The sequence below is a fragment of the Anguilla anguilla genome, chromosome 17 (genome assembly GCF_013347855.1).
Source record: "Anguilla anguilla isolate fAngAng1 chromosome 17, fAngAng1.pri, whole genome shotgun sequence".
Classification (NCBI taxonomy): domain Eukaryota; kingdom Metazoa; phylum Chordata; class Actinopteri; order Anguilliformes; family Anguillidae; genus Anguilla; species Anguilla anguilla.
The window spans coordinates 24,394,645-24,419,632 of record NC_049217.1 but is presented as its reverse complement, the minus strand read 5'-3'; the positions used below and the strand labels follow the sequence as shown (position 1 = coordinate 24,419,632).

The window sequence follows — 24,988 nt, the reverse complement described above, 5'->3', positions numbered from 1 at the left end:
ACACACACACAAGCATCATATATGCATATATACACACAAACACACACACACACAAGCATCATATATGCATACACACACACACACACACACAAGCATCATAGATGCATATACACACGCACACACAAGCATCATATATGCATATACACACACACACACACACAAGCATCATAGATGCATTTACACACACACACACACTCGCACACACACACGCACGCACACACACTCGCACACACACACACGCACGCATGCACACACACTCGCACACACACACACACACGCGCTCGCACACGCACACGCACACACACACGCACGCATGCACACACACTCGCACACACACACACACACACTCGCACACACACACACGCTCGCACACGCACACACGCACACACACGCATGCACACACACACGCATGCACACACACACACACACACGCACACACACACACACACACGCACACGCCTGCAGACAATTGCTGCCCTCCGTTAATTACACATGACCGCTTATCCAAACTTCCTGTGTCCCCGGAGCAGTGCGGCTGGCGGGGCCGGCGGCCAGCCGCACGCCGCGATACTGCGCTCGGACAGGAGATGGCGCCACCACTGCGGATGCTGGCCGAACTGGGAACTTTTCGGTCAGAGACCGTTGGCGGATGGCCGTTGTGGGCGGGGCTATGATGTCACTTGCGTAAGGCACGGCTGAAAGGCAGCAGTCGGATGCCGGCTGTTGCGGTTCCTTCTCCGAAGCCACGTGCAGGCGCGGGCGAGAGACCCATGTGACAGTGTGAGCGGAGGATTCCGACCATCCTGTCTTTTTACAGAGTTTGTTCACCCCCCCGTTCACTCCCAGCCTACAGCCCCTATCAGAGTCCTGTCCCTCTGGCAGGCCGGACCTTAAAGAGAACACTCAGACTTAAGCACGCTTGCTTCACAGAGCCAGTCCTGCCCGCTCCCCTAGCCCTGGCTAAGTCACACCCCTTTATGCGCTCTCTCTGCCGCCTCCCACGTCCCAGGCCCACATTTTGGCATTTTAGCAGGCGGTGCTTATTTACCCAGAGTGACTTGCACGGCGTACATTTTTGCACGCAGTCTGTTTTTCGTCGCCGATCGTTTTACCGAAGCTGTTCCAGTAAAGCACCCCGCTCAAGTGCCCCCCCCCCCCAACCGGGAATCGATCCCGCAGCCTTTAGCGTTACAAGCCCTGTCTGCTAACCGCTATACTGTTTACCCCCCCCTTGCCAAACTGGCGTGTGACACTCGTGGTGGCGACTCCTGGCATGCGTTTGACATTGCTACAATGGCACTGCTGCTGAGCCCTTGGCAGTGCTGTGCGTGAGCTGGGCTCGGTTACAGGGATTGCTGTGGGGTCCTGACAGAGGAGCCAGGGTAGTGAAGACTGCAGGGGAAAGTGGGGCGGGGGCGGATTCTGACTCTGACTGTAAAATATTTAATTGCATAATTTTCTCATTGCAAAATGTCGTATCGGTTTCGAGGTTGCCCCACACAGCTCGTACAATGCGGCCAATCCGCAGAAGAAGTAAGTGATGGGGAAACAAAGAAAACTCCGCCGTCGCAGGTTACCTAGCAACCTTATTTCTGTGAGGATCGCAAGTCTTTTCTGTTCTGGCGCCTGAGTGGTGGACGGACCTTCCCGCCACCGGCAGAGCAGCGCGGTCACTTACCGGCTTTCACTGCGGACCGAAGACCCGTCTCTTCAGAGAACACCTGACCTGAGCACGGTCCTGCCCTGCCCTTACCCTCCAAACGAAAACTTCCACAACCTTTCCCTTACCCTCAGAAAACTTTCTGTGGACAGCAGTTGAGTTTTTACATCCTGAGCAAACATGGATGCGAAGCTGTCCTGTTCTCTAATTCAAAGCAGTTTGTTTCTCTGGATAAGTGTCTCATCCAGTGCCAGGGGATGAAAATGTCAATGAAACAATTGTCATCAAAGCAGCCTTCCTCTGGGAAGAAGAAGAGGAGGAGAAAATGGGTTTGGAAAGCAAGATCAGTGGGGTGGGGGGTGTGCTGTGTGACCAGAAGGGCATTGGTTCACTTCTGAACTCAGGATATCACGTTGAAGTAAATGTAATGTGCACGGTCTGGTCCTGGTGCTCTGCGGGGCAGCCCTTTTGGTGTGGAAGCATATTTGTTTACATTTTTCCCTCACACTGCCAGTTCCCCTTTTGAGCAGGGGGAACAGGATTCTGAGCATCTTACTAACAGTACTGGTGCTGGGGGGGGGGGGGGGGGGCGGGGTGGAGTGACAGCAAGCTTTCTCGCCAGACACACTAAATCCCACCCTTGTTTAAGTGCTCCTGTCAGTTTTGCTATTTCTTCATGTCAAAACACATCACAAAGCCAGCTCCCAGACTCCCCCCCCACCACCTCCCTTTACCTCTCCTCCTCCCTCTTCTCCCTTCTTCCTCCTCATTTTGCTGGCTCACTTCATCCCTCATAACTCCATTTATTCCTCTCCTCCAATCCCTCCCCTCTCTTCTTGGCGGTTCGGTGGTGAAACCCGGGCTGTTTTTTCCAGTTGAGTGTGAGAGGCTGTTGAAAGCTGGGCCGCTGCCCAGGCCACGGGGACGATCTGCGGGCCCGTCCGCGGGGGAGCCCGGACACGCCCCCTCCGCTCGCCCGTCGGCCAATCGGCTCCGCGCTCTCGCCCCTCCCTGGGTTACCTCACAGGAAACGGCTCTGAGGTGCGGACGTGATTTATGGCTGTGAGAATGAAACTTATTAAAGAAAAGAAGGAAAAAATCTCCCTATTCATACTTAACTGTGCCGTTACAACCGTATGTAGAACTTGTAAAAGAGCTGGAAGTTTATATTTCACAAAAATCCAGAGCCAAATTTTTTTGTTCATGAACGGTTAGGTTCAAGGCAAGTTGTTTTTTTGTTGACTCTGTATGGCGAGTCGGAGACGGAACCCGTGGAAGAGTTTAACGGAACGCTCCCTCCGTGGCCGCCGCGCTTCTGCCGGCTGGGTATCGGTGCGGGCGCTCCATGGCGAGGCCGTATCCGCGGCGACACCGTGTTCATTGGCGGGAGTGCCGATAGAATCGGCCCGTGGATCGATGCCTGACTGGCCGTGCTCGAGCGACGGGCTCCTTCTCCGCAGCCCCTCCTGCTCCTGCCCTGCCCTGCTCCTGCCCCCGCCCCCTCCTGCTCCCGCCCCCTCCTGCCCCCGCCCCCTCCTCCTCCTGCCCCCTCCTGCTCCTGCCCCCGCCCCCTCCTGCCCCCACCCCCTCCTGCTCCCGCCCCCTCCTGCTCCTGCCCCCGCCCCCTCCTGCCCCCACCCCCTCCTGCTCCCGCCCCCTCCTGCTCCTGCTCCTGCCCCCGCCCCCTCCTGCTCCTGCTCCTGCCCCCTCCTGCCCCCGCCCCCTCCTGCTCCTGCCCCCGCCCCCTCCTGCTCCTGCCCCCTCCTGCTCCCACCCCCTCCTTGTCGCCGGTAGGGCGTCGCCTCCGATGAGCTGGGCCGCGCGACCGTACAACTGTGCGCCGGCGGCCCTGCGGCGCTCCAGGTTCCTGCCGCCCCGGTCGAACGGTTCGCTGAGCGCTGGCGGCGGCGAGAGACGGGGGGGGGCAGCGAGAGACGAGGGGGGGGGGGGCCCGCGAGTCTCGCAGACGCGCCCTTCTCTTTCGGGGGGACGGCTGAGCGGGGGCGGCCCGTTCCCTCGGCCCGTTAAAACACGCCCGCTGACCGGAATGAGCCCGCGAAACCGTTTATTACCGCCCTGCGCTGTCTCACACGCCGCCCCGCACTCCTCCGCCAAGAAATGTCCTCCTCTCCCCCGTCCGGAGACGGCGCAGGAAATGCTCCTGATTTTACTCATCGGCACTGAAGCAAGGTTTTTTTTTTTCCCTCCCCCCGCAGATGTTGAGCAGACGCGGCGAACGCATTCCGCGGATGACCGCCGTCAGCAAACGGGGAGAATAATTCCATTTTAAGGCCCAGTTTTCGTCCAGACGCGTCTCGTGTAACTCTGCTTGGCGATTCGGCTGACCTGGCATGCACTGCGGGGGGCTGATGTGGTGTGAGGAAGAAGCCCCACCTTACGGGGCATTTTCTAAGGGAGAGCATCCCGGAATATTACTCCTGGAATAATGATGACAGAGGGCAGGCTTGGCTACACCCTGGTCCTGTCATGCCTTTGAGAAACGGAGATTTAATTACCCTCCTATTTGGTATATTTCCTTATAGGATTACAGTCCCCATAGGATTTCAGGCACATCGGAGCGTAGACCCCGGTTAGACCCTTCATTTAATCACGGGTGTTGAGGAATGGTTTCTGCAGAACGTGCGCATACGCAGACGCAATCTCACACACCTGGTCATGCAGACACGCAAGTACAAGCATGCAGTCATATAATCTCCCACACACCTGTACCCACACAAATGCAGGAGGCTCTGTCTTTCTCTCTGTTTCACACACACACACACACACACACACACACACACACACACACACAAGCGCATATGTCTACAGACACGTACATACTCAAATACGCAGTAGCACGGACACACACACATACACAGAATAAATTGCTCTTTTTCTGTTTCTCTCCCATACAGTTACACATTCTCACATACAAATGTTCACGCACAAAAACTCACACACAGGCACATAGCACCTCTCCCCCCCCCCTCTTTCTCACACACACACACACACACACGCACACACGCACACACGACGCAGTCCGAGTGCAATTTGTCACAGCGTAACACATGCGCACGCACACAATCCCTATTGATTTATGATAGCCACCCCCCCACCCCACCCCCCCTCCACCCCCGCCTCCTTGGCACCTTCTCTCCGGGTTATCTTCTGAACACTGGCTCACATAAGCAGGAGCACCCCCCCCTCCATGTCCATACATTTCCCTTCTGCTTTCTCCTTTTTTTTCCCACCAGCCCTTATCTCTCCTTCCTGTAAAATAAATGGATGGCGTGGTTGGATTCGCAGAAGGTCCTGAGTAACTGGGCCTCTGTTTCGCCTCAGCCTTCTTCCAGATTCCAGAGCTACAGCTGAGAGGAAACAGGCCTGGGATCTGTGTTATATTACACAGAGAGATCCTGCTGCATTTATTACGATGTACTGAGAGATCTAGCCGGATTAATTTTATTACACCCAGCGATCTTGTTAGATTTATTATACGTGCAGGCTTGGAGAGTTTCAGCGGAGAGTTCCTCCAGCGTCGCTTGCTTTTTATTCCAACACGGGTAACCTTTCTGTGATTAGATAACGATTAGGATTAGATTAATTGGACTGATTGAGGACTGTGCTGTGGTTTCTTGTAAGGACACAGGAATTGTGTATGTATTGCCTGGGAAGGCTTTGCTTTGCAGACAGCAAACTGGCCTTTCATGAGTTACTGGGTGACTCAGCCATTAAGTGTGTGTTAAACAGTGTGTTAAACAGACATGTGCATCAATGAAAAATAAAGGCTAACGTGACTTGTTTTTGCCGCTGGCAAAATGATTTGGGTGATTAGCAGGAATATCGGTGGGTGCTACTCTTTAAACCGTTAGGGAGAAAGCGTATAAGAAACGTGTGATAATTTAGAAGCCAATAGGCCGAGAGAGAGCAGGCCTTTTTCCCCCACCAACAACAGCAGGAGCAAGGAGTTTTCAGAAAGCCACGCACACAGAAGTCAGATGGAGAAATATGAAGAAAGGAGAGACTGAAAGAGCAACAGCAGGATGGAGGGAAGGGTGTGAGGAAAAAGTGAGACAACAAGTGATTCAGACAGAGAAAGTAGAGAAGAGCGAAATGCAGATGGGGGGAAGAAAGAGGAGAGAATGACTATGGTGTAACCAGGCAACATAATCTCTGAACAATTCCGATTAGTCGCAGGCATTTTATAGTTATGGACACGCAGTGTATGGTGGAGAAAAGGATAGGGGCAATAGTCTTGAAAAGATGGGGATGTGTGTGTGTGTGTTTGTGCTTGTGTGCGTGTGTCTCTGTGAGTATGTGTGTGTGTGTGTGTGTGTGTGTGTGTGTGTGTGTGTGTGTGTGTGTGTGTGTTTGTGTGCGTGTGTCTCTGTGAGTCTGTATGTGTGTGTGTGTGTACGCGCCTCTGTGTGTTTGTCTCTGTGTGTGTTTGTATGTGTATGCGGGTGTGTAGTTTCTCTGTGTAGTTGGGCCGTGGGTGTGCAGCATGTGGCTCAGCTGGTAGACGGCAGAATGGTAGGCACTGGGGCTGGCGGAGCAGTCTTTAGAGGAGAGTTAGCTGGACCTGCGCGTGACTGGCACCAACAAACTAGGGAACAAAAAAACTGAACGAAAACCGAGACTGGTTCTAAAAAAGGAAAACGTTTGACCACGCGATGACAGTCCCTGAGTGACAGTGCGTGGCTCGTTGTCATGGTTACTCGCAGGGTTCCCCCCCGACGGTACGGGTTCAAGAGCAGACCACCCGGCTGCCTGCTCGGGCCCTGCCTTTGATGTGGGGCTGACGTGCGTCTACCACGAGCCCTGCCTGCCGTCGCCGCCCAACCCCCCTCCCCCCCGCTACGCGCGCCTGTGTGGCGTCTCTCCGCGCCGAGCGAACGCCCTCGGCCCGTGCCAGCCTGCCTCGCGCCGGCTCTCGCGGTCGCCCTTCTGACCGCGACCGTCTCCGGCTTCCCCTCTGGACGGAAACGGAGGCCGTCCTTTTTCGGAAAACACGCTCGTAAATAACAGAGCCGGGTGCCCTCTTAACCCTCCCCGAGCCTCCTCAGAGTTAATATATACCGCACGTATAAATAGATAAAAAAAACAAGGACAATGATAGATTCGAGCAGACTCTCCCCGCTCCCTCCTTGGGCTTGCTTTGTGCTCGGCTCTCTCTGCTGACTCCGTACGGTGCGGCGCTGAGGGAACAGGGCCTGGAAACCAGAGGGTCGTGGGTTCGAATGGCGCGGGTGGGACTGTGCGCTGCTGCTCTGCCGTTGCGCCAGGTGCATAGCCTGAATGGCCTGGCCAGCTCTGTGGACAGGCCGCAGGGCGCAGAGTAGCCCAGTACACGGGGCCACAGTTAGGGTGGCGTAGGCTGTGGCAGCGTAACATCCTCCCAGCTGGGAAGGAAGGCTGCAGGTCTGTGAGCTGGTCTGTCCCAGCCCAGCCTGGAAATGTGGAGACTGTCCGGAGCCCAGAAACCCACAGCCGGTCAGGCAGAAATGAGTGGCAGCAGTTAAAAATTTGGAAGTGATTTGGGGAGATCCTCTGTCTTTTCTCCCCTTTTTGAGTGTCTGTATGTGCCCGTGTGTGTGTGTGTGTGTGTGTGTGTATGTGTATGCGTGTGCCTGTGCGTGTGTGTGTGTTTGTGTGTGTGCGTGCGTGTGTTTGTGTATTTACTGAGTGTGTGCTGGTATTTGGTACAGGGCTCGGCTGAGTTCCTGCCAGTTCCTCTCTGGCTGGCGCAGAAGTTCTCCAGAATTGGTCGTTGCTAATAAAGGGAGAAGGCCAGAACAGAAATAGCATTTTTACTGGTTGACCAGCCCATGAAATCATTTTCTGTATCAGCTCGACTCCCAGAGCCCGGTGCGGGGGCGCGGCGTTCAGAAAAGGGGGAGGGGGGGGGGGGTAAATATGATTCGTTTGTTTCCACCCTGTGTCAGTGGAAAAATATAATTTGGGGAATCAAAACAAGGCGGTTGGGAAAGAAAGAGCAGAGCAGGCCGGCGTCACCGAGCGGAGCTGTTCTGTGTGTGGGAGACGCTCGCGCTGGTCCCAGCAGCCGTGAGAAGAGTCATACAGAGGGAGGGGGCGCTGATGTGTCTCCGGGGGGGGGGGCGGGGGGGGGGGGGGGGGGGGTAGGGGGGGTTGGCGTGGCGTCCACTTGGCTCTTATGCCTGACCTGATCGGGGGCGGAGGGCCCGGGGACTGGTGGGGTGGGGGGGGGGGGGCTGTCGTTAAGGGTGACGGGAGGCAGCGGAAGGGCCGTCCCTACAATCCCCCCCCCCCACCCCCCACCCCAGGTTCACACTGCGTGTGTTTCTCATGTATATCTTCTCATGCAGTACTCAGGGTCTGCGTTCATGGGAAACAGACTCAGGGAAACCCCTAAAGACAGCGTTCGCTGTACGTTTATCTGTATTTATATCCCTCGCATGTCCAAAAAAAGAAAAAAAAGCAGCGCTTTCTGGATCGGAGGACGGACCGCCGCGAGCGGACGGAAGTCGCAGGCCCTGTGACAGCTCTGCTCCCAGAGATGATCGCCATCGCGGCCTGCCGTTCGTTTCTGAACTGACGGGCCATCGTGAGCTGCTGAACTGAGAGGTGGAAAGTGCGTTCAGTTGGGAGAGGCTGGGCGGAATATAATTTAAATTGAAAGTTTAAACCCAGTAGTCAGAAGGAAGCACTCTGTTCTAAAAGACGGAAAAAAAACAGTAGCAGCAGCACAATCCAAGGAAAGCTTATTTCTTTTTTTTTTTTTTTTTGTGATGTCTGACCATAATGCGAAAATTTTTTAAAAACTGTTACAAGAGTGGAGGCATTAGGAAGGAGGACAGGAAAGAGAGAGGGAGAGGGAGCGAAAGAGAAAAGAAAAAGAAGCCAAGCGAATCTTGGGTCTGGCTTGCCTTGGCTCGAGTGAGCCTGGGTGTGAATGGCGGATGTCAGGGGTGGATTTGTGAGTCCACACTGGGCAGAGTTATGCTCTTTTCTACACCTGGGGGGGGGCAGATGGGGTGCCTTAAAGGGAGAGCGTGGGTGGATGGAAACCATTAGATTCTCTCTTTATTGTCATGACAAAGAAACATCTGTGTTTCCAAAGCATGATGAAATAAATACTTTAAAAAATATATTATTATTATTATTAGTAGTAGTATTGTTATAGTTAACCACAATGTGCAATTATAAATCTACCCTCTAAAACGAATAAGACTTTGATGTCTTTTGAAGGCTGTGATGATCACATTTCTGCTCTCCCTGGGTGTGTTGCTGATTACTCGCCGTTCTCTCGAGTTTTCTGCGGCTTGTGTGAACCGCGCCGTCGCGGGACGCGGGACGTGGGACGTGGGACGCCGCTCGCGTTGGGACGGTTTCCTGCGCCCCCCGGGCAGGAAGTGTCCCTTCGAGTGAGAGAGAGGCCTGTGGGAGAGGCCTGAGAGAGAGGCCTGTGGGAGAGGCCTGAGAGAGAGGCCTGTGGGAGAGGCCTGTGGGAGAGGCCTGTGGGAGAGGCCTGTGGGAGAGGCCTGACTGAGAGGCCTGAGAGAGAGGCCTGTGGGAGAGGCCTGAGAGAGAGGCCTGAGAGAGAGGCCTGAGAGAGAGGCCTGAGAGAGAGGCCTGTGAGAGAGGCCTGTGGGAGAGGCCTGAGAGAGAGGCCTGTGGGAGAGGCCTGAGAGAGAGGCCTGTGGGAGAGGCCTGAGAGAGAGGCCTGTGAGAGAGGCCTGTGAGAGAGGCCTGTGGGAGAGGCCTGAGAGAGAGGCCTGTGAGAGAGGCCCGTGAGAGAGGCCTGTGGGAGAGGCCTGAGAGAGAGGCCTGTGGGAGAGGCCTGAGAGAGAGGCCTGAGAGAGAGGCCTGTGGCAGAGGCCTGAGAGAGAGGCCTGTGGGAGAGGCCTGTGGGAGAGGCCTGAGAGAGAGGCCTGTGGGAGAGGCCTGTGGGAGAGGCCTGTGGGAGAGGCCTGAGAGAGAGGCCTGTGGGAGAGGCCTGTGGGAGAGGCCTGTGGGAGAGGCCTGAGAGAGAGGCCTGTGGGAGAGGCCTGAGAGAGAGGCCTGTGGGAGAGGACTGAGAGAGAGGCCTGTGGGAGAGGCCTGTGGGAGAGGCCTGTGGGAGAGGCCTGAGAGAGAGGCCTGTGGGAGAGGCCTGAGAGAGAGGCCTGAGAGAGAGGCCTGTGGGAGAGGACTGAGAGAGAGGCCTGTGGGAGAGGCCTGTGGGAGAGGCCTGAGAGAGAGGCCTGAGAGAGAGGCCTGTGGGAGGGGCCTGTGGGAGAGGCCTGAGAGAGAGGCCTGTGGGAGAGGCCTGTGGGAGAGTCCTGTCCAGGCTCCGCACGCCCTTTCTGAGGTATGAGCTCCTCAGCGGCCATTCAGAAGCGCAAGTTGGTGGCGTGACACAAAAAAAAACGGTTTTGGCTGGGTCCCCGAGCTGCTGCTGGAGTGGATCTTTGCATTTGCGGTCGCGCAGTGGTCATGGAGAATCCCGCGCCCCGCATCACACCGACCGCGCCCGGACCGTCCCTGTTTCCACAAACTGAGAATTCATACCTTGCAGTTGGACTTGAGAAGCCACAGACCGTGCTGTGTTCCAGCGATGTTCTCTCTCTTTCACATGTTTCTCTCACTCTCTCTCTCTCTCTCCCCTGTTTCGCTCTCTCTCTACCCTGTTTCTCTCCCGCCCCCTCTCTCTCTCTCTCTATCTCTCTCTCTCCTGTTCTTCTCACACTCCTCTTGTAAGTGGCTGTGGTGACTCAGTCCTCCACGTGTGGAGCAGGCTTCCAGCATGACGACAGGAGTTTCACAGCATCTGAACCCCCCCCCCCCCCCGTTTCCCGGATCTCTCCCTCAGCGAACTCGTATTCTCGTATTTTGGTGTCCAAACTTTTTTTTTTTTGCGCCCCCCGACTGGTAAAAAAAAACTTGCCTTCGAACGGATCCCGTCCAGACGCCGACGCGTTCTTGGCGTTCTTCTGTTAATGACGGTTGGGGCGATGGCTGCGGCCGTTCGCGCAGGGAGACGCCCCTGCCACGCCCGAAAGCCCAGGTCGGGAAGCGCTTTACAAACCGAAGATGGTTTCGGTTTCTGTGAAGCCCCCGACCGCGCCGGGGAGGCGGCTGCTGTGCGCCTGGCCGCGGGAGCGAGCCGCGGAGAGCCGCGATAGAAAACCTCCTGAGGCAGAAGGTCATTGGCCAGAACACGGTCGGCGACGATTGGTCGAGTCCCTCTGACCTCTACCCCAAGCGGAACGGTGTCATCGGTGGCTTGGTGACCATCTGTGTAAAGTCTGTCGATTGGCAGGAGGTATTCCTTTGAATGCAGCGAGGGTTTTATGGAGATGGGCGCGGTGTGCTGATTGGACGGATCCTTGTCCCGGTTGATGACACGCCCCTGCTGGGAAGGCAGGCGCCGTTATTCTTATTTAAGGCTCTTCTTGCAGAGGCAGCTTTCTTTCATGCTTCACTCATTTTTATTGCTGTTCAACAGATGAAGCAGTGTCCTTATAAGCAGTGCTGCTGTCTGTTTGGTGCTTGTGCTGTCTCAGCCACACACACACACACACGCACACACACACGCACGCACACACACACACGCGCACACACACACGCACGCACACACACACATCCGCGCGCACACACACGCACGCACACACATGTACACTCAAACACACACACTCAGGACACACACTTGAGTATTGCCTGAAAGTGTTGTGTGTGGGGGGGGGGGGGTGACCCTCTGTGCCTTTTAGCAACAGATCTGTGGATGGAGAAGTCGTGGGAAAACCACAGTTCACTGTCACTGCAGCGCATCTGATTTTTACCCACAATCCTCCTCAACCACATTCACGCCACACACACACATACACCACAAACACACTCACTCTCTCACACAGACACACACACACACACACACTCTCTCTCTCTCTCTCACATACACACACTCGCACACACACTCTCTCTCTCTCTCTCTCTCACATACACACACACACACTCTCACTTTCACACACAGATACACTCTCTCACACACACTCTCTCTCTCATGCAGACACACACTCTCACACACACACACACACACACACTCTCTCTCTCTCTCACATACACACACACACACACACACACACACTCTCACTTTCACACACAGATACACTCTCTCACACACTCTCTCTCATGCAGACACACACTCTCACACACACACACACACACACACACACACACACACTCTCTTTCTCTTTCTCACACGCAGACACACACACACTCTCACACATGCACACACACACACACACACACACACCCTGCATGCGGATATTGGCCCATTTCCCACATCCATCTGGTGAGTCAGAGCACCCTCCCGTGCTCTTCTCCTCTTTCCCCCTCTCATTCCTTCCCCCCTCACTCACCCCGAGGTCGAGGATCACACTCTCTCTCTCTATTTAAAATTTACCAGTGAAATTCTGCTTTGTTGGCACTCCCAGAACATACTCATGGCAGAGACGTGGAATACAGCATCACACAATGGGCAGAATAAATCACGCAGCAGAAAAATATGAGGAAAATAGCGAGCATGACTAATAATTTACAGTGCTAAGCAATAATGTTTTTTAAAAAAAACCTCTCCCCAATCCTTCTCTCTCTCTCTCTGTCTTGTGCTCTCTCACTCTCTCTCTATTTCTTTCTCTCTCAATTCAGTTCAATTCAATTCACATAAGCTTTATTATATATACACATTGCCAAAGCGTAGGTACAACAAACATTAAACAAATGAACACAACTTTGTGTGTGTGTGGTATTTGTGTATGTTAGCTAGTGTAATATCAAGTGTAAATTAGGTGAAACAGTGAATATATAATTGAACAAAAATTAATTTTAAAAAGGTGATTGTGTCATTGCTTATGTGTTATAATTACTTCTCTCTCTCTCTTGCTCTCTCACTCCCTCTCTTTCTGTCTTGCTCTCTCTCTCTCTCTCTCTCTCTCTCCTTCATTACTTTTCATTCTCTGACCACATCCACCCAGCTCACTGTGTAGGCATGCAGTAGGATGAGGGTTTCCGGGGTGTGGCCCTATTGGCAGTTTGCCCCCCCCTCCACCCCCACGCCATGCTGGTTCTGATCAGGCAGCGGGGGCAGAAGCTGCTGGCAACCTTTGGTGATTTAGCCCCCTCACCAGTCCCCTGGAGGGGGGGGGGGGGGGTGATGGGGGGGGTGAAGGGGGGTGAGAGTAGTTCACATCACTACGTGAAACAACATGCATGAAAAAAAAAATGTTAGGATCAATCCTTCTGTCGCAGTTGCTTCCAAACCAGGAGGAATTTGGCCACTGGTTCCTGTAATGTTTTCAAGATGACTTACACATTAAGGAAATCCCCCTCTTTAGATATTTTGTTGTTAGGAACTGGGCGATGGGTTATTCAGCTTAAAGGTATCCTGAGAGCACACAGAGAGAGAGAGAGAGAGGGACAGAGGAAGCGAGAGCGTGAGATTGAGAGAATACTGCGGGCTGTGGGCTGAGTTCTTTTCCGTAGAGAAGGCTGTAAGTTAAAGAGGGACGGCATGTTTCTCTGGGGTAAGTGCCGGAGCCGCCTTCCCGCCGCATGCTTGCCTGTTGTGTCGCCGCTCTGGTAGAGACGCTCTCGCCGCTCGCGCCGCTCGCTCGCTCGCGCTGGCGGGCAGCGGCCGTCCTCGCGCTGCGGCGGTGTCGGACGCCGGCTGGCGAGCTGCAGCGGAGCCGTCCCGCTCTGCCCAGACGTCTTACTCCGTCAGCGGTGACTTACAGTAACCAGGGAAACCAGCCTGAGAACTGCGCTGCTGTGGGTGTGTGTGTGTGTGTACAGCTGACTGTATTTAAGTTCCGTCAGTGTGTTCACGCACTGCCTGTATTTACACGCCGAGTGTGTACAAACAGATTGTTTTAAAGCACTGACTGTATTTGCTCACCCCTTGACTGTATCGTACTTACTGGCTATTTATTCATACTGAATTTGTGTATTTACACAATGACTTTATATACACACTAACTGTATGTTCAGACGAAGAGCCTACATTGACTCCTTGATTGTATGTTTGTGAGTGTGTGTCCATGTGCGTGGGTGTGTGTGTGTGTGTGTGTTGGTGCTCTCCCCTCTCTCTGATGGGGGTGTCCTGCTGGTCAGTGAAGCGGTGAGGACAGGGTGTCCTGGCCCGTGGCTGGAGTGCTCCCCCCCTGCTGTGGGTCATCCCGGCCCTACGGCCCAGCCCAGCGCCTCTCCTGTCCCCGCCCTGGAGTCCGTCACAGGGGGCGTTCGTTCATCACACGCGTGTTCGTTCATCACACACGCGTGTTCGTTCATCACACGCGTGTTCGTTGATCAGAGGCATGTTCGTTCATCACACGCGTTCGTTCATCACGCGTCTTCGTTCATCACACACGCGTGTTCGTTGATCAGAGGCGTGTTCGTTCATCACACGCATGTTCGTTCATCACACGCGTGTTCGTTGATCAGGGGCGTGTTCGTTCATCACACGCGTGTTCGTTGATCAGGGGCGTGTTCGCTCATCACGGGCGTGTTCGTTGATCAGGGGTGTGTTTGTTCATCACGGGCGTGTTTCACCGCCCTGCCTTTATCGTTGCTGAGCTGTCTCTGCGCGTGTTCGGAGGGGGCGGTGCTGGGGGAGTAGGGGGGGTCGGGTTGTGCGAGTTCCAGGTGGGAGGGTGGGCGGGGTGGGCCCCCACGCAGCCAGTTTGGAAGCGGGACCTCTGTGCGGGAGACAGTGATTCTGCTGTAAACCCTGCGCCTCGGACCTTCATCACAGCCCTCCACGGACGTGCTTCTGGGTGTGTTTGGCATCACGGAGGATTAGTAATCTGGACCGGCGGAAACAAACATCCTTCATCCTCAAACTGGAAACAGACCTTGACTCAACCACGTCTAATATCCGCGCACATGGTGGGGGGAGAGAGAGTGGCCATATTAATAATCTGCCCCCCCTCCCCCTCCCCCGCATTCCCCATGAGTTCCCGTAACAGCAGTGTTCTTGGACATGGTGGCTGAACTGCCGCTGTTTAGCTTGGCTAGGAGCAGGGTGGGAGCGCACACTGGCAGTGGTGCCAGGTCTTTGGCGGGGGGGACGCAGGGGTGGGGGGACGCAGTAGGTGGGCCTGGGCATCGAAGGTGGTGTGTGGGTGCACAGACCAAGAGCACTGAGGTGGGGGGTTGGGGGGGTGAGGGGCCTGAGGTGGAGCTCTGTGTTGGGGGGCAGGGGAGGGTGAGGGACTGAGGTGGAGCTCTGTGTTGGGGGGCTGGGGGGGGTGAGGGACTGAGGTGGAGCTCTGTGTTGAGGGGCGAGGGACTGAGGTGGAGCTCTGTGTTGGGGGGCTGGGGGGGGTGAGGGACTGAGGTGGAGCGCTGAGGTGGGGTGCTGGGGGGCTGAGGGGGCTTCTCCTGCTCCTGTGCTGTAATTGGATTAGCCCTCATCGCTGTCCGGGAAGCGCCCAGATTAGGATGCGCATGACCCGATTTCTTTAAGCACCCGCGTGCTCGCCACGCCCCCCAAACTCCAGAGGGGGCGCGCACATGCGTCCCTGTGAAGAGAGGACGGACGCGCGGCGGGAGGGAGGAGCAGGGATGGCGGGGTTTGGGCTGCGCGTTCGCGGCGACCCGAACCTGGAGCTGCGTCGCATCTGTTTCTGTTCAGCGCTCACCCAGAGCGCTCCGGACCGCACAGCGCTGCCACGGCGTCAGCCAACACCTCCCCCGTCCCACTCCCCCGGGCGCTCTGCTCCGCCCCACCCCCCCCACCCCCCCACCCCCCACCCCTCCACACCCCCGCTCCCCATTCCTGAGCCCCCCCCCACCCCCCCCCTTGTTTCACAATTGTTCACCGTTGTTTCCAATTTACGGTTCCAGCCGCCCTCCTCCTCGAGTCTTGCGTTAGCGTCCTTTAGCTCTTGTAGTCTTTGCTCCAGAGGAACTGAGGGAGGGGCGGGGCGGGGCGGGGGCTCACGCCCACAGAGCGGTGAGACTCGTTCAGGCGCAGAAACGGGCCCTTTGCAGCCGGACACGTGCATGCGCAGTCGGAGGACCGGCTGCCGTCAGGCGGGACAGGTGCCGGTGCGCTGCGCGTGGGGGTACGGGGGGGGGGGGGGGGGCGGGGCTTGGAATGACTCACGCATGAGGAACAGTAGACTCGCTGGTCAGGCGACCCTGGGCCGTCCCTGACCGGGTCTCCAGGTGACCGGCCTCCTGGCCGCCGTCCAGGTGCCGACCGCTGGCCGACGCTGGGCCGATGGTGACTCGCACGGGCCTGGGAATGTGGTCTGCCTCTTAGCCGCCCGTGCCTGTCTCCCATTTCAGCTCTGCCCCCTTCTGACGGGATTACAGAACTGCAGCGATTACTGCTCTCTCTCTCTGGCTCTTTTTTTCCCACCACCTGCCCTCAAACCCCCCTCTTCCCCACGAGTATTCTTGCTGAAGGTGATTTTTTTCTCAGGTGTGCTGTTGGGGCACTGGGGATGGGGGTGGGAGGCAGTCAGGGTCTGTTGGGGCACTGGGGATGGGGGTGGGAGGCAGTCAGGGTCTTTTGGGGCACTGGGGATGGGGGTAGGAGGCAGTCAGGGTCTGTTGGGGCACTGGGGATGGGGTAGGAGGCAGTCAGGGTCTGTTGGGGCACTGGGGATGGGGGTAGGAGGCAGTCAGGGTCTGTTGGGGGCACTGGGGATGGGGGTAGGAGGCCGTCAGGGTCTGTTGGGGCACTGGGGATGGGGGTGGGAGGCAGTCAGGCTCTGTTGGGGCACTGGGGATGGGGGTGGGAGGCAGGCAGGGTTGTTTTTGGGGGTGGAGGGCGCGGGCTCTGGGGCAGGCCTGTTAATAATAAATGAGGATTAGCTTCTTTAAGTGGGCGTGCAGCGGGCAGAACTGACGGGGACATGGAGCGTCTCCGCCCAGCCATCCATAATCTGCCCCACTTCAAGGGACTGCTGGGGGCCATCTGGGGCGTGTGTGTGTGTGTGTGTGTGTGTACGTGGTCCCTGCGGATTTGTGCCCTTCATGAATCAGTCGGTGCACTTTCATTATACTTCTACACTCCATAGGGGGGCATTAGGTGTGTGTGTGTGTGCGCGCGCGCATGTGTGTGTGAATATATCTGTGTGTGCATTGGTTTTCCTGTGCTGTTGAGTGGTAACTGTGGGAAAAACGACAGCACCACGCATCCTGCCGGAGAGGCAGGTGCAGGTGAGGGCATTGTCCTGGTGCCCTTGTGAGCGTTAGCTCACGCGCTTTCGCTTCTCTGACGTGTCGCGGAGCCGCGTTGCGCAAGGGCTGCGGCCAGGTGGTGGCGTGTGGCGGGGTTTTCCTGTGCTTTCCATGTGCTTCCTGCGGACCGGAGGGGTGAACCGAGGGATTCTGGGGGATTTCCTTTCAGCTGAGAGCAGTGGCTGATGGGAGGCGAGGTGGGGGGGGGGGGTTTCATTTCGTCGGCGCGGCTGCGGTTGCCCGCGGTTACCCGCGGCCCTCTACGGCACCTTGGCGACGGCGTTTCCCCGCTTCCTGTTGGGCTGACGCAGGCTTTTGTTCTGGGCTGGCTCTGCGGGGATCGCCCCGGCGCGCTCTGCCAGCGATCCGGCGGCTGATTGACGAGCGACCGGACCGCCGAGCCGCACCAGGAAAGCCGCAGCCCGCTTCCTCCCCTGCGATTCGCGGACGCGAAGCGCGTCGAGGAGATCAGCCGACGAGCGGGGCTCGGCACGGGAGCAGCGCTCGAGCGGTCGCCTCGCGAAGAGAATGACGGCGAGGTTTCTGCCGTCCGGCGGCGATCTGGGTCTGCGGCCCCCCGCTTGCGTGGGCCAGCGTGAGCTGCTGGAGCAGTGCTGTCAGAAACGGGCCCTGACCAGCAGCCAGGATGAGACCAGAACACTTGGTATGGAGGCCGTGTACGAAACTGTGCAGTGTAGTGCAGCGTATGCTGTGGGAAGGGCGCGTTGCTGCAGAATTTTAGGAGTGTTTAGGCTGGCAGTGTTGCAGAATGGTCACGGAATTTGGTTTGGAACTCCAAGGTTATAGCTTCACAAGTCCCAGGTGGGGCACTGCTGCTGTACCCTTGAACGAGGTACTTGACCTGAATTGCTTCATTGTACTTTATATCCAGCAGTTTAAATGAATTACATTTGAAAAGTTGTGTGAGTCACTCTGAATAAGATGCCTGCTAGATGTCAGTGATGTAATGTGGTGTGTGATTTGGTGACGCGTGCTATCGTAGCTTTTCGCATGTCAAGGGCATTGTGGGAAGAATGCTCTGCAGAGAGGTCCTCCATAGGGTGTGTTAATGCTGATGTAGCACTCAGGGGGGTGCAAATGAGGAGAAGGGGAGGGGACTCTGCAGGGCCTCCAGCAGGAGGTTTTGTGAGAGACTGTCTGCCACTGTTACACGTGAGGGCCGCCAATGGGTGAGCCACCAGTATATATACCTGTAGCTCTGGTCACCGCGGAAACTGCCTGGTGATGTTAACCCTTTGTGTGCTGGAGCTCTGAACAGGAATGCCACAGGGGTGTACTTCACTCATGCGCGCGCACACACACACACTCACACACACTCACACACACACACACTCACACACACACACACTCACACACACACATATACACAAAAACACGTATGTAATGTGATGTGACGTGATGAGCTGTGTCGCATTGTTCTGCCGGGCGCTGGCTTTGTGAAATCAACGCGCTCGAACCAGGACTGTTCAGTGACCCGATGCGTTCAGTTCGAACAGTCTGAACAGTTCGAACTGAGCACGTCGGTTAATTAGCCTGTTTGTATTGTGCAGTAAGCAGGCAGTTCAGATACTGGGGCATTATTCCCAACTGTTGATCGCTCCTCTTACCCTCTGGATGGGCACTCCCGCGCTGCTCTGGCGGAGGAGGGGAGAAGCTGTGGTTTCGATGGAAGAGTGGAGCAGAACAAAGGGGCGGCAGATGGAGAGTGTGTTTGACACGGCGCGCTGCCCCGGGGGGGCGCCGTCTGCGCCTCGGCCCCTACGGTGCAGCTGGGGACCCCACCCCACCCCACACCAGGGGAGCCCAGCCCTCTGGGTGTGCTGTGTGTGTGTGTGTGTGTGTGCGCATCTGTGTGTAAGTGTGTCTGCGCTCACGTGTGTGTGTGTGTGTGTGTGTCTGCATCTTTGTGAGTGTGTGTTTGTGTGTCTGTGTGCGTGCATGTGTGTGTGTGTGTGTGTGTGTGTCTGTGTGTGTGTCTGTGTGTGTGCATGTGTGTGTGTGTGTGTGTGTTTGCATCTGTGTGTGTGTGTGTGTGTGTACGCGCATCTGTGTGTGCCTGTGTGTGTGTGTGTGTGTGTGTGTCTGCATCTTTGTGAGTGTGTGTTTGTGTGTGTGTGTGCGTGCATGTGCGTGTGTGTGTGTGCGTGTCTGTGTGTGTGTGTGTGTGTGTTTGTCTGTGTGTGTGCGTGCATGGGTGTGTGTGTGTATGTCTACATCTTTTGTGTGTGTGTGTGTGTGTGTGTGTTTGTCTGTATGCATGCATGTGTGTGTGTGAGTGTGAGACTGTATGCGGGCATGCTCATGCGTGTTTATGTGTGATGTATGTGTATACAGAGAGATGAGGAATGTGACGAAGGGATATGGAGCGGAGAGATAGAATGAGATGGATAGATGAAGAGGGCAGAAGAAGGGGGGAGGCAGAAATGCTGAGAAAAAGAAAATGGGGGCAAGAGAAATACAGAAACGAAGGAATGAGCTGCAGAGAGACATGGGGAGTTTGTGGAGGGGGGGGCGGGTGGTGTTTGCTCAGCTGTGTAATAAAGCTCTACCCCCCCCCCCCCACTCCCCAGGCAGGGCTGTGTGTCTGAGGGGAGGGGGGCACGGCTCCAGACTGGCCCGGGGGCGGGTACAGTCTGTGCACTGCTCTGCAGCAGGACGGGAAACCCGTTGGGGCAGATTGCGTGGAGCAGTCAGACATAATCAGTCTATGCCAGAGCTGCTCTGACCCACACTGCCATTCGAGCGTATTCAGGCCCGGCTGTCACTCACAGAGGAGGTGACACCCTTCCGGGGTGCGGCGTGTTTCTGGTGAAGCGCGTAACCACTTGGTCTACTCTGGCTGTGGGTTTGGGGCGGGTTCCCGGTGGGGGATTCCCATCGCCTCCTACACCTTTTCCTGAGAACCGTTGATTGTGGGGACGCTCATCCACGGTTCCGTTCCGTTCGGTTCCGTTCCGGTCGATGGCAGGGAAATCATCGGCAGGATGGACCGAAGCTGAATGTTGTCGAAACGGGCGCATGCAAAATGAAATATAAAATATGTAACTGCTAATTTATGCCATGTTATGTAAAGTGTGGCCATGTAGACGCAATGTTAATAAGTCTCTCCCTCTCTCTCTGTCTCTCTCTATCAGGCAGTGGACTGATGGGGAACTCGTCTCCCTCCTTCACCTTCCTGGCCAGCAGTTTGGGGTCGCCCCCCTCACACCCAGCTCACCCCTCCAGACCCCCCTCCTCGCCCTCCTCGCCCTCGTTTCACAGCAGACCGCACTCCAGCGCCTCCCAGATCTGGTTCCCACACTCACACGAAGGTGAACCTCAGCGTGTGTGTGTGTGTGTGTGTGTGCGTGCTTGTGTGTGTGAGTGTGTAAGTGTGTGTGTGTGTGTATATGTGTGCATGCTTTTGTGTGAGTGTGTGCGAGTGTGTGAGTGAGTGTGTGTGCGTGTGTGAGTGTGTGTGAGTGTGTGTGTGTGCATGTGTGAGTGTGTATGCGTGTGTATGTGCGTGAGTGTGTGTGTGTGTGCGTGTGAGTGTGTAAGTTTGTGTGTGTGTGTGCGTGTGAGTGTGTGTGCGTGCATGCGTGCGTGTGAGTGTGTGTGTGAGTGTGTGTGTGTGCGTGTGTGCACGTTTGTGTGTGCGTGCGTGTGTGCGTGTGTGTGTGCGTGAATGTGCGTGTGTGTGCTTGTGTTTGTATGTCCTGGCTTGTTTGTACTGGTTTATTAGACAGGTGTCTGTGCTGTGCCATGGCCCTGTGGCAGACTGTGGGTTAAGCTGCCTGTGCCTGTAAGCCTGTGAGGTGCTCAGTGTAACAGTGCTGTGCCATGGCCCTGTGGCAGACTGTGGGTTAAGCTGCCTGTGCCTGTAAGCCTGTGCAGTGCTCAGTGTAACAGTGCTGTGCCATGGCCCTGTGGCAGACTGTGGGTTAAGCTGCCTGTGCCTGTAAGCCTGTGCGGTGCTCAGTGTAACAGTGCTGTGCCATGGCCCTGTGGCAGACTGTGGGTTAAGCTGCCTGTGCCTGTAAGCCTGTGCTGTGCTCAGTGTTATGGTGCTCAGTGTAACAGTGCTGTGCCATGGCCCTGTGGCAGACTGTGGGTTAAGCTGCCTGTGCCTGTAGGCCTGTGCAGTGCTCAGTGTAACAGTGCTGTGCCGTGGCCCTGTGGCAGACTGTGGGTTAAGCTGCCTGTTTCTGTAAGCCTGTGCGGTGCTCAGTGTAACAGTGCTGTGTCACAGCCCTGTGGCAGACTGTGGGTTAAGCTGCCTGTGCCTGTAAGCCTGTGCGGTGCTCAGTGTAACAGTGCTGTGTCACAGCCCTGTGGCAGACTGTGGGTTAAGCTGCCTGTGTCTGTAAGCCTGTGCGGTGCTCAGTGTTATGGTGCTCAGTGTAACAGTGCTGTGTCACAGCCCTGTGGCAGACTGTGGGTTAAGCTGCCTGTGTCTGTAAGCCTGTGCGGTGCTCAGTGTAACAGTGCTGTGCCATGGCCCTGTGGCAGACTGTGGGTTAAGCTGCCTGTGTCTCCAAGCTTGGCAGCTGCATGGAGGACAGGGAACAGCGGACTGTAACTGATGTTGGCAGGATGCACAGCGAGACCTTACTGCTGGCACCCAGGTCTACTGTAACTCAACTACTGAACCTATCTAGAGAGAGAGAGAGAGAGAGAGAGAGAGGGGGAGGGAGAGAGTGGAGGGGGAGAGAGAGAGGGAGAAAGAGAGGGAGAAGTGGCAGTCCCTTCTATAATCATCCTGGCTTCATGATACATTCATGCAAACTTAGCTTTTCTGTTCAACGTGCTGTTGGCATCACCTTATTGTCTACATACAAATGTAATAATATTAATAACAATAATGATGATAATAGCAATTCCAATAAAAGTAATGCTGGTGATAATGGGCAAGATTATTACACAGCTGGTGATGGAAGTCATTATCTCTATTGCAGTTTAATTGCTTATAGCCTGCTAAGAGCATGATTGAATTCGGCCTGTTCGTCAGCATCATTCCGCACTTCCCTCTTGAAGATAATTGCATATTGTTTGTTATTTTCTGTTTTGCATAAAAAGCAAGTCATCAAAATCAACATCAGCCATGCAATTACGCCGATTCCGCTCTCACTGTGTGTGTGTGTGTGTGTGCGTGTGTGTGTATGTGTGTGTTTGTGTGTGCGTGTGTGTGTAATTGTGTGCTTTTCTGAGAGTGTTTGCATAAGTGTGCACATGGTCCACGCGCATGTATAAACGCACGCACGCACACGCACGCACTCGCGCATGCACACACGCTCACACAGCAGTTACAGCCACAGAGAGATGTGACAGCATCTGAAAACAGCATTTTAGTCCCCATTTTAGTTTGAACAACAAAACAACAGAATCAAAAAAGAAGCTCTTTTTTTTTTTTTTTTTGAAGATAATGGAAGCAGAAAACAACCCAGTCTGGCCTGTTGCCAGCTGGAGCCCAGCCAGAGTCATCACAGGAGTGATGTCAGCCAGCAGGGACGGCAATAACCCTCCTCCTTCTTCACCTCTTCCCCTCCCCTCCCCTCTCCTCTCTCTATCCCCCTCTCTCACTCGCTCTCTTTCCTCTCTATAGTGCTGCATTCCTCCTCTGCCTGCCTTCTACACAGCTTCTCCCTCCTTTCTGTCTCCTTTCTTTCTCTTCTGCACCTGTCTCTGTTCCACTGGTCCTCCCATCTAGCCTGATACGTCCTCTCTTTTTTCCTGCCTGTCTTCTTTCTCCATTCCTCCCTCTGTCCCTTCCTCCATCTCTCACTCTGTCCCTTTTTTTCCATCTCTCACTCTGTCCCTCTTTCTCCATCTCTCACTCTGTCCCACTTCATTCCTCTCTGTCCCTTCCTCCATCTCTCACTGTATTTTTTCCATCTCTCTCTCTGTCCCTTTCTCTCCATTCATCTCTCTGTTCCTCTTTCTTCATCTCTCACTCTGTCCCTCTTTTTCCATTCCTCTCTCTGTTCCCTTTTCTCCATCTCTCACTCTGTCCCTCTTTCTCCATCTCTCACTCTGTCCCCTTTTCTTCATCTCTCACTCTGTCCCTCTTTCTCCATCTCTCACTCTGTATCTCGTTTTCTATCTCCCTGTCCCATGCTCCATCGCTCTCCCCGCTCATTAACATTTCTTACCAATTAGCAAAGCTGGCTAGATACCATACCCCCCCCTTTCACCCCCCCCCCCCTCGCTCTCTCTCCCTTGCACATGAATATGCTCTCTCTTCATCGGTCTTCCCCTCCCTTTCTGTGTCTGAATCGTTATGTTGCTTTTTCTCAATTAGTGGTTCTGACAGGCAGGTTTGTCTCCGTTTTTTTCTTCTCCCCCATCCCTCCCACCTTTTCCTCTCTCTCTCTCTCTCTCTCTCTCTCTCCTTCTCCCTCTGTCCCCCTCCCTCCTTCCCTTTCAGTGTCTCGCTCTTTCTCTCTCTCTCTCCCCACTGTTTCTGTGACATCTCTGATGGTTTTCCTAGAGAGCATGTACTAGATTCTTGAACTAGATCTTTCTGAAAGCAGTAGGGATTTTCACACTCTTTTCAGGCTTGAACTTCAACCATCCTCTGTCCTCCACCCCCACCCACCCCCCCCCCACCCCCCCAACCCTGTTGCCTCAGGAAAAAAGTACAGATTTGACTGACCCCCCCTCCCCCCCCCCCCGCCTACCCATAAGTGTGCATTGTGTGAGGTCCTCAGTTCGTGTGGGTCTGTGAGTAGGAAAATGCTGTGCAGTCTGCCCTCAAACACTCATCAGACCGCGCTAGCTGCCGAGGTGGTTTGCCTGTGCTTTCAGCTTTGGGGGGTGGTGGGGGGTAAACTATTTTCCCCCCCTTTAAAAATAAGGCCCTGAACGAGCGCCCTGCCGGAGCCCTGTTCTCGCTGTTCCCAGGGGACGAGAAAGTCTTTCCTGTTTATTTCCCCCCCCCCCCCCTCACGTGTCGACCGGTGGCATTTTTCCAGCGCTCGGCACGTGCCGCCGGCTCCGTCTTCGTCCTGGCGGGAACATCAGAACGCGCTCCGAGGGAAAGCTGATCTCCTGCTTTATCTACTTTTTCTTCCGTTTTTTTTATTTTTTTATTTCATTTATTTATTTTTTTTGTCCAAACTTCCTGCCACTTTCTATAATCTCATTCTGCCGGTGCTTCTGTGGTCTCCTATCGCAGCGGGCTGTTTTTATCGCGACTGTTTTTACTGCCCAGCGTCCAGACTTCGTTAGACCCTTTCACGATTGGCCCGTTATCTTTGCGACGTTTCCGCTTTCCGTTTGTAATTCGTCGTTCTTCCTTCTGAATGGGACCACTGTTTGAGGCGGGACGGCAGGCCTCTTTGATTAATACAATCAGACCGGTTGATTTGCTGAACCCTGGCGTTCTATGAAGGCCAGAACGATATTTTGAAGGATCGCTGCGTTCTGAAACTTTGCGATTGGACCTTTTTGAAGTCGAGTGGCCGAAGCAAGGAGAGGACGCGTGGAGTGTGTCTGTGCGTGATTGAGTGTGAGATCTCAGGTGCTGGGCGTGATCTCCGCTTCGGTGACTGTGTGGTCAGGTGACTGAATGAATCAGGGGTTTTACTGAACAAGCGTGGGACTGATTGAGTGCCCAGGTGGAGGTGCGGTCGAGATTAACGAGTGACCGAGCGATCGAACCTCCGACTGAACGAGAGGCGGTCGACATGAGCGGTCGAGTCGACTCGCGGGGAAGGACATTTTTTTACGAGGAAAGGAAAGAAAATTGTTGAGAGAGAGAGAGGGAAGAGAAGCGCGTTGGTCAAGTGGCCCAAGATCGGCTTTACCTGACCCTTGACCATAAAACCTAAATCCCCACAGTGTGACTGAAGCCTGACTGATCCACTGTCAGGCCGTGGGAACTATCTGTGCCGACAAGCCCCTTTGGACGGTTGCTGTTATTGCTGTGGCTCTTATTGTAGCCCTTTAGCTTTTCCAGCCGTCCCTGGCTTTGTTCACCGTTGGTGCAGTGGTCCCAGTTAATTACTGCTGGTCCTCCGGGGGGGTTACGCTGGCAGCCGCGAGTGAATGGGCGGCGATGCCCGGCGATGGCCGCTCTCTGCCCCCGCCGAGTTTTGGTAAACGGCGAAAGGAAGC

At 55.2% G+C, this 24,988-nt stretch overlaps 1 protein-coding gene across 9 annotated transcripts in view; it reads left to right on the top strand.

Moving 5' to 3' along the window:
- The window catches only part of LOC118216796 (BAH and coiled-coil domain-containing protein 1), a 95,683-nt gene that overhangs the window by 30,798 nt on the left and 39,897 nt on the right, over positions 1-24,988 (top strand). For all 9 annotated transcript variants that reach the window (XM_035398294.1, XM_035398291.1, XM_035398298.1 and 6 more), the window contains exon 3: positions 20,026-20,202. In XM_035398294.1, coding sequence (XP_035254185.1) covers positions 20,026-20,202 — 177 coding nt within the window. The remainder of the gene's footprint in view (positions 1-20,025; positions 20,203-24,988) is intronic.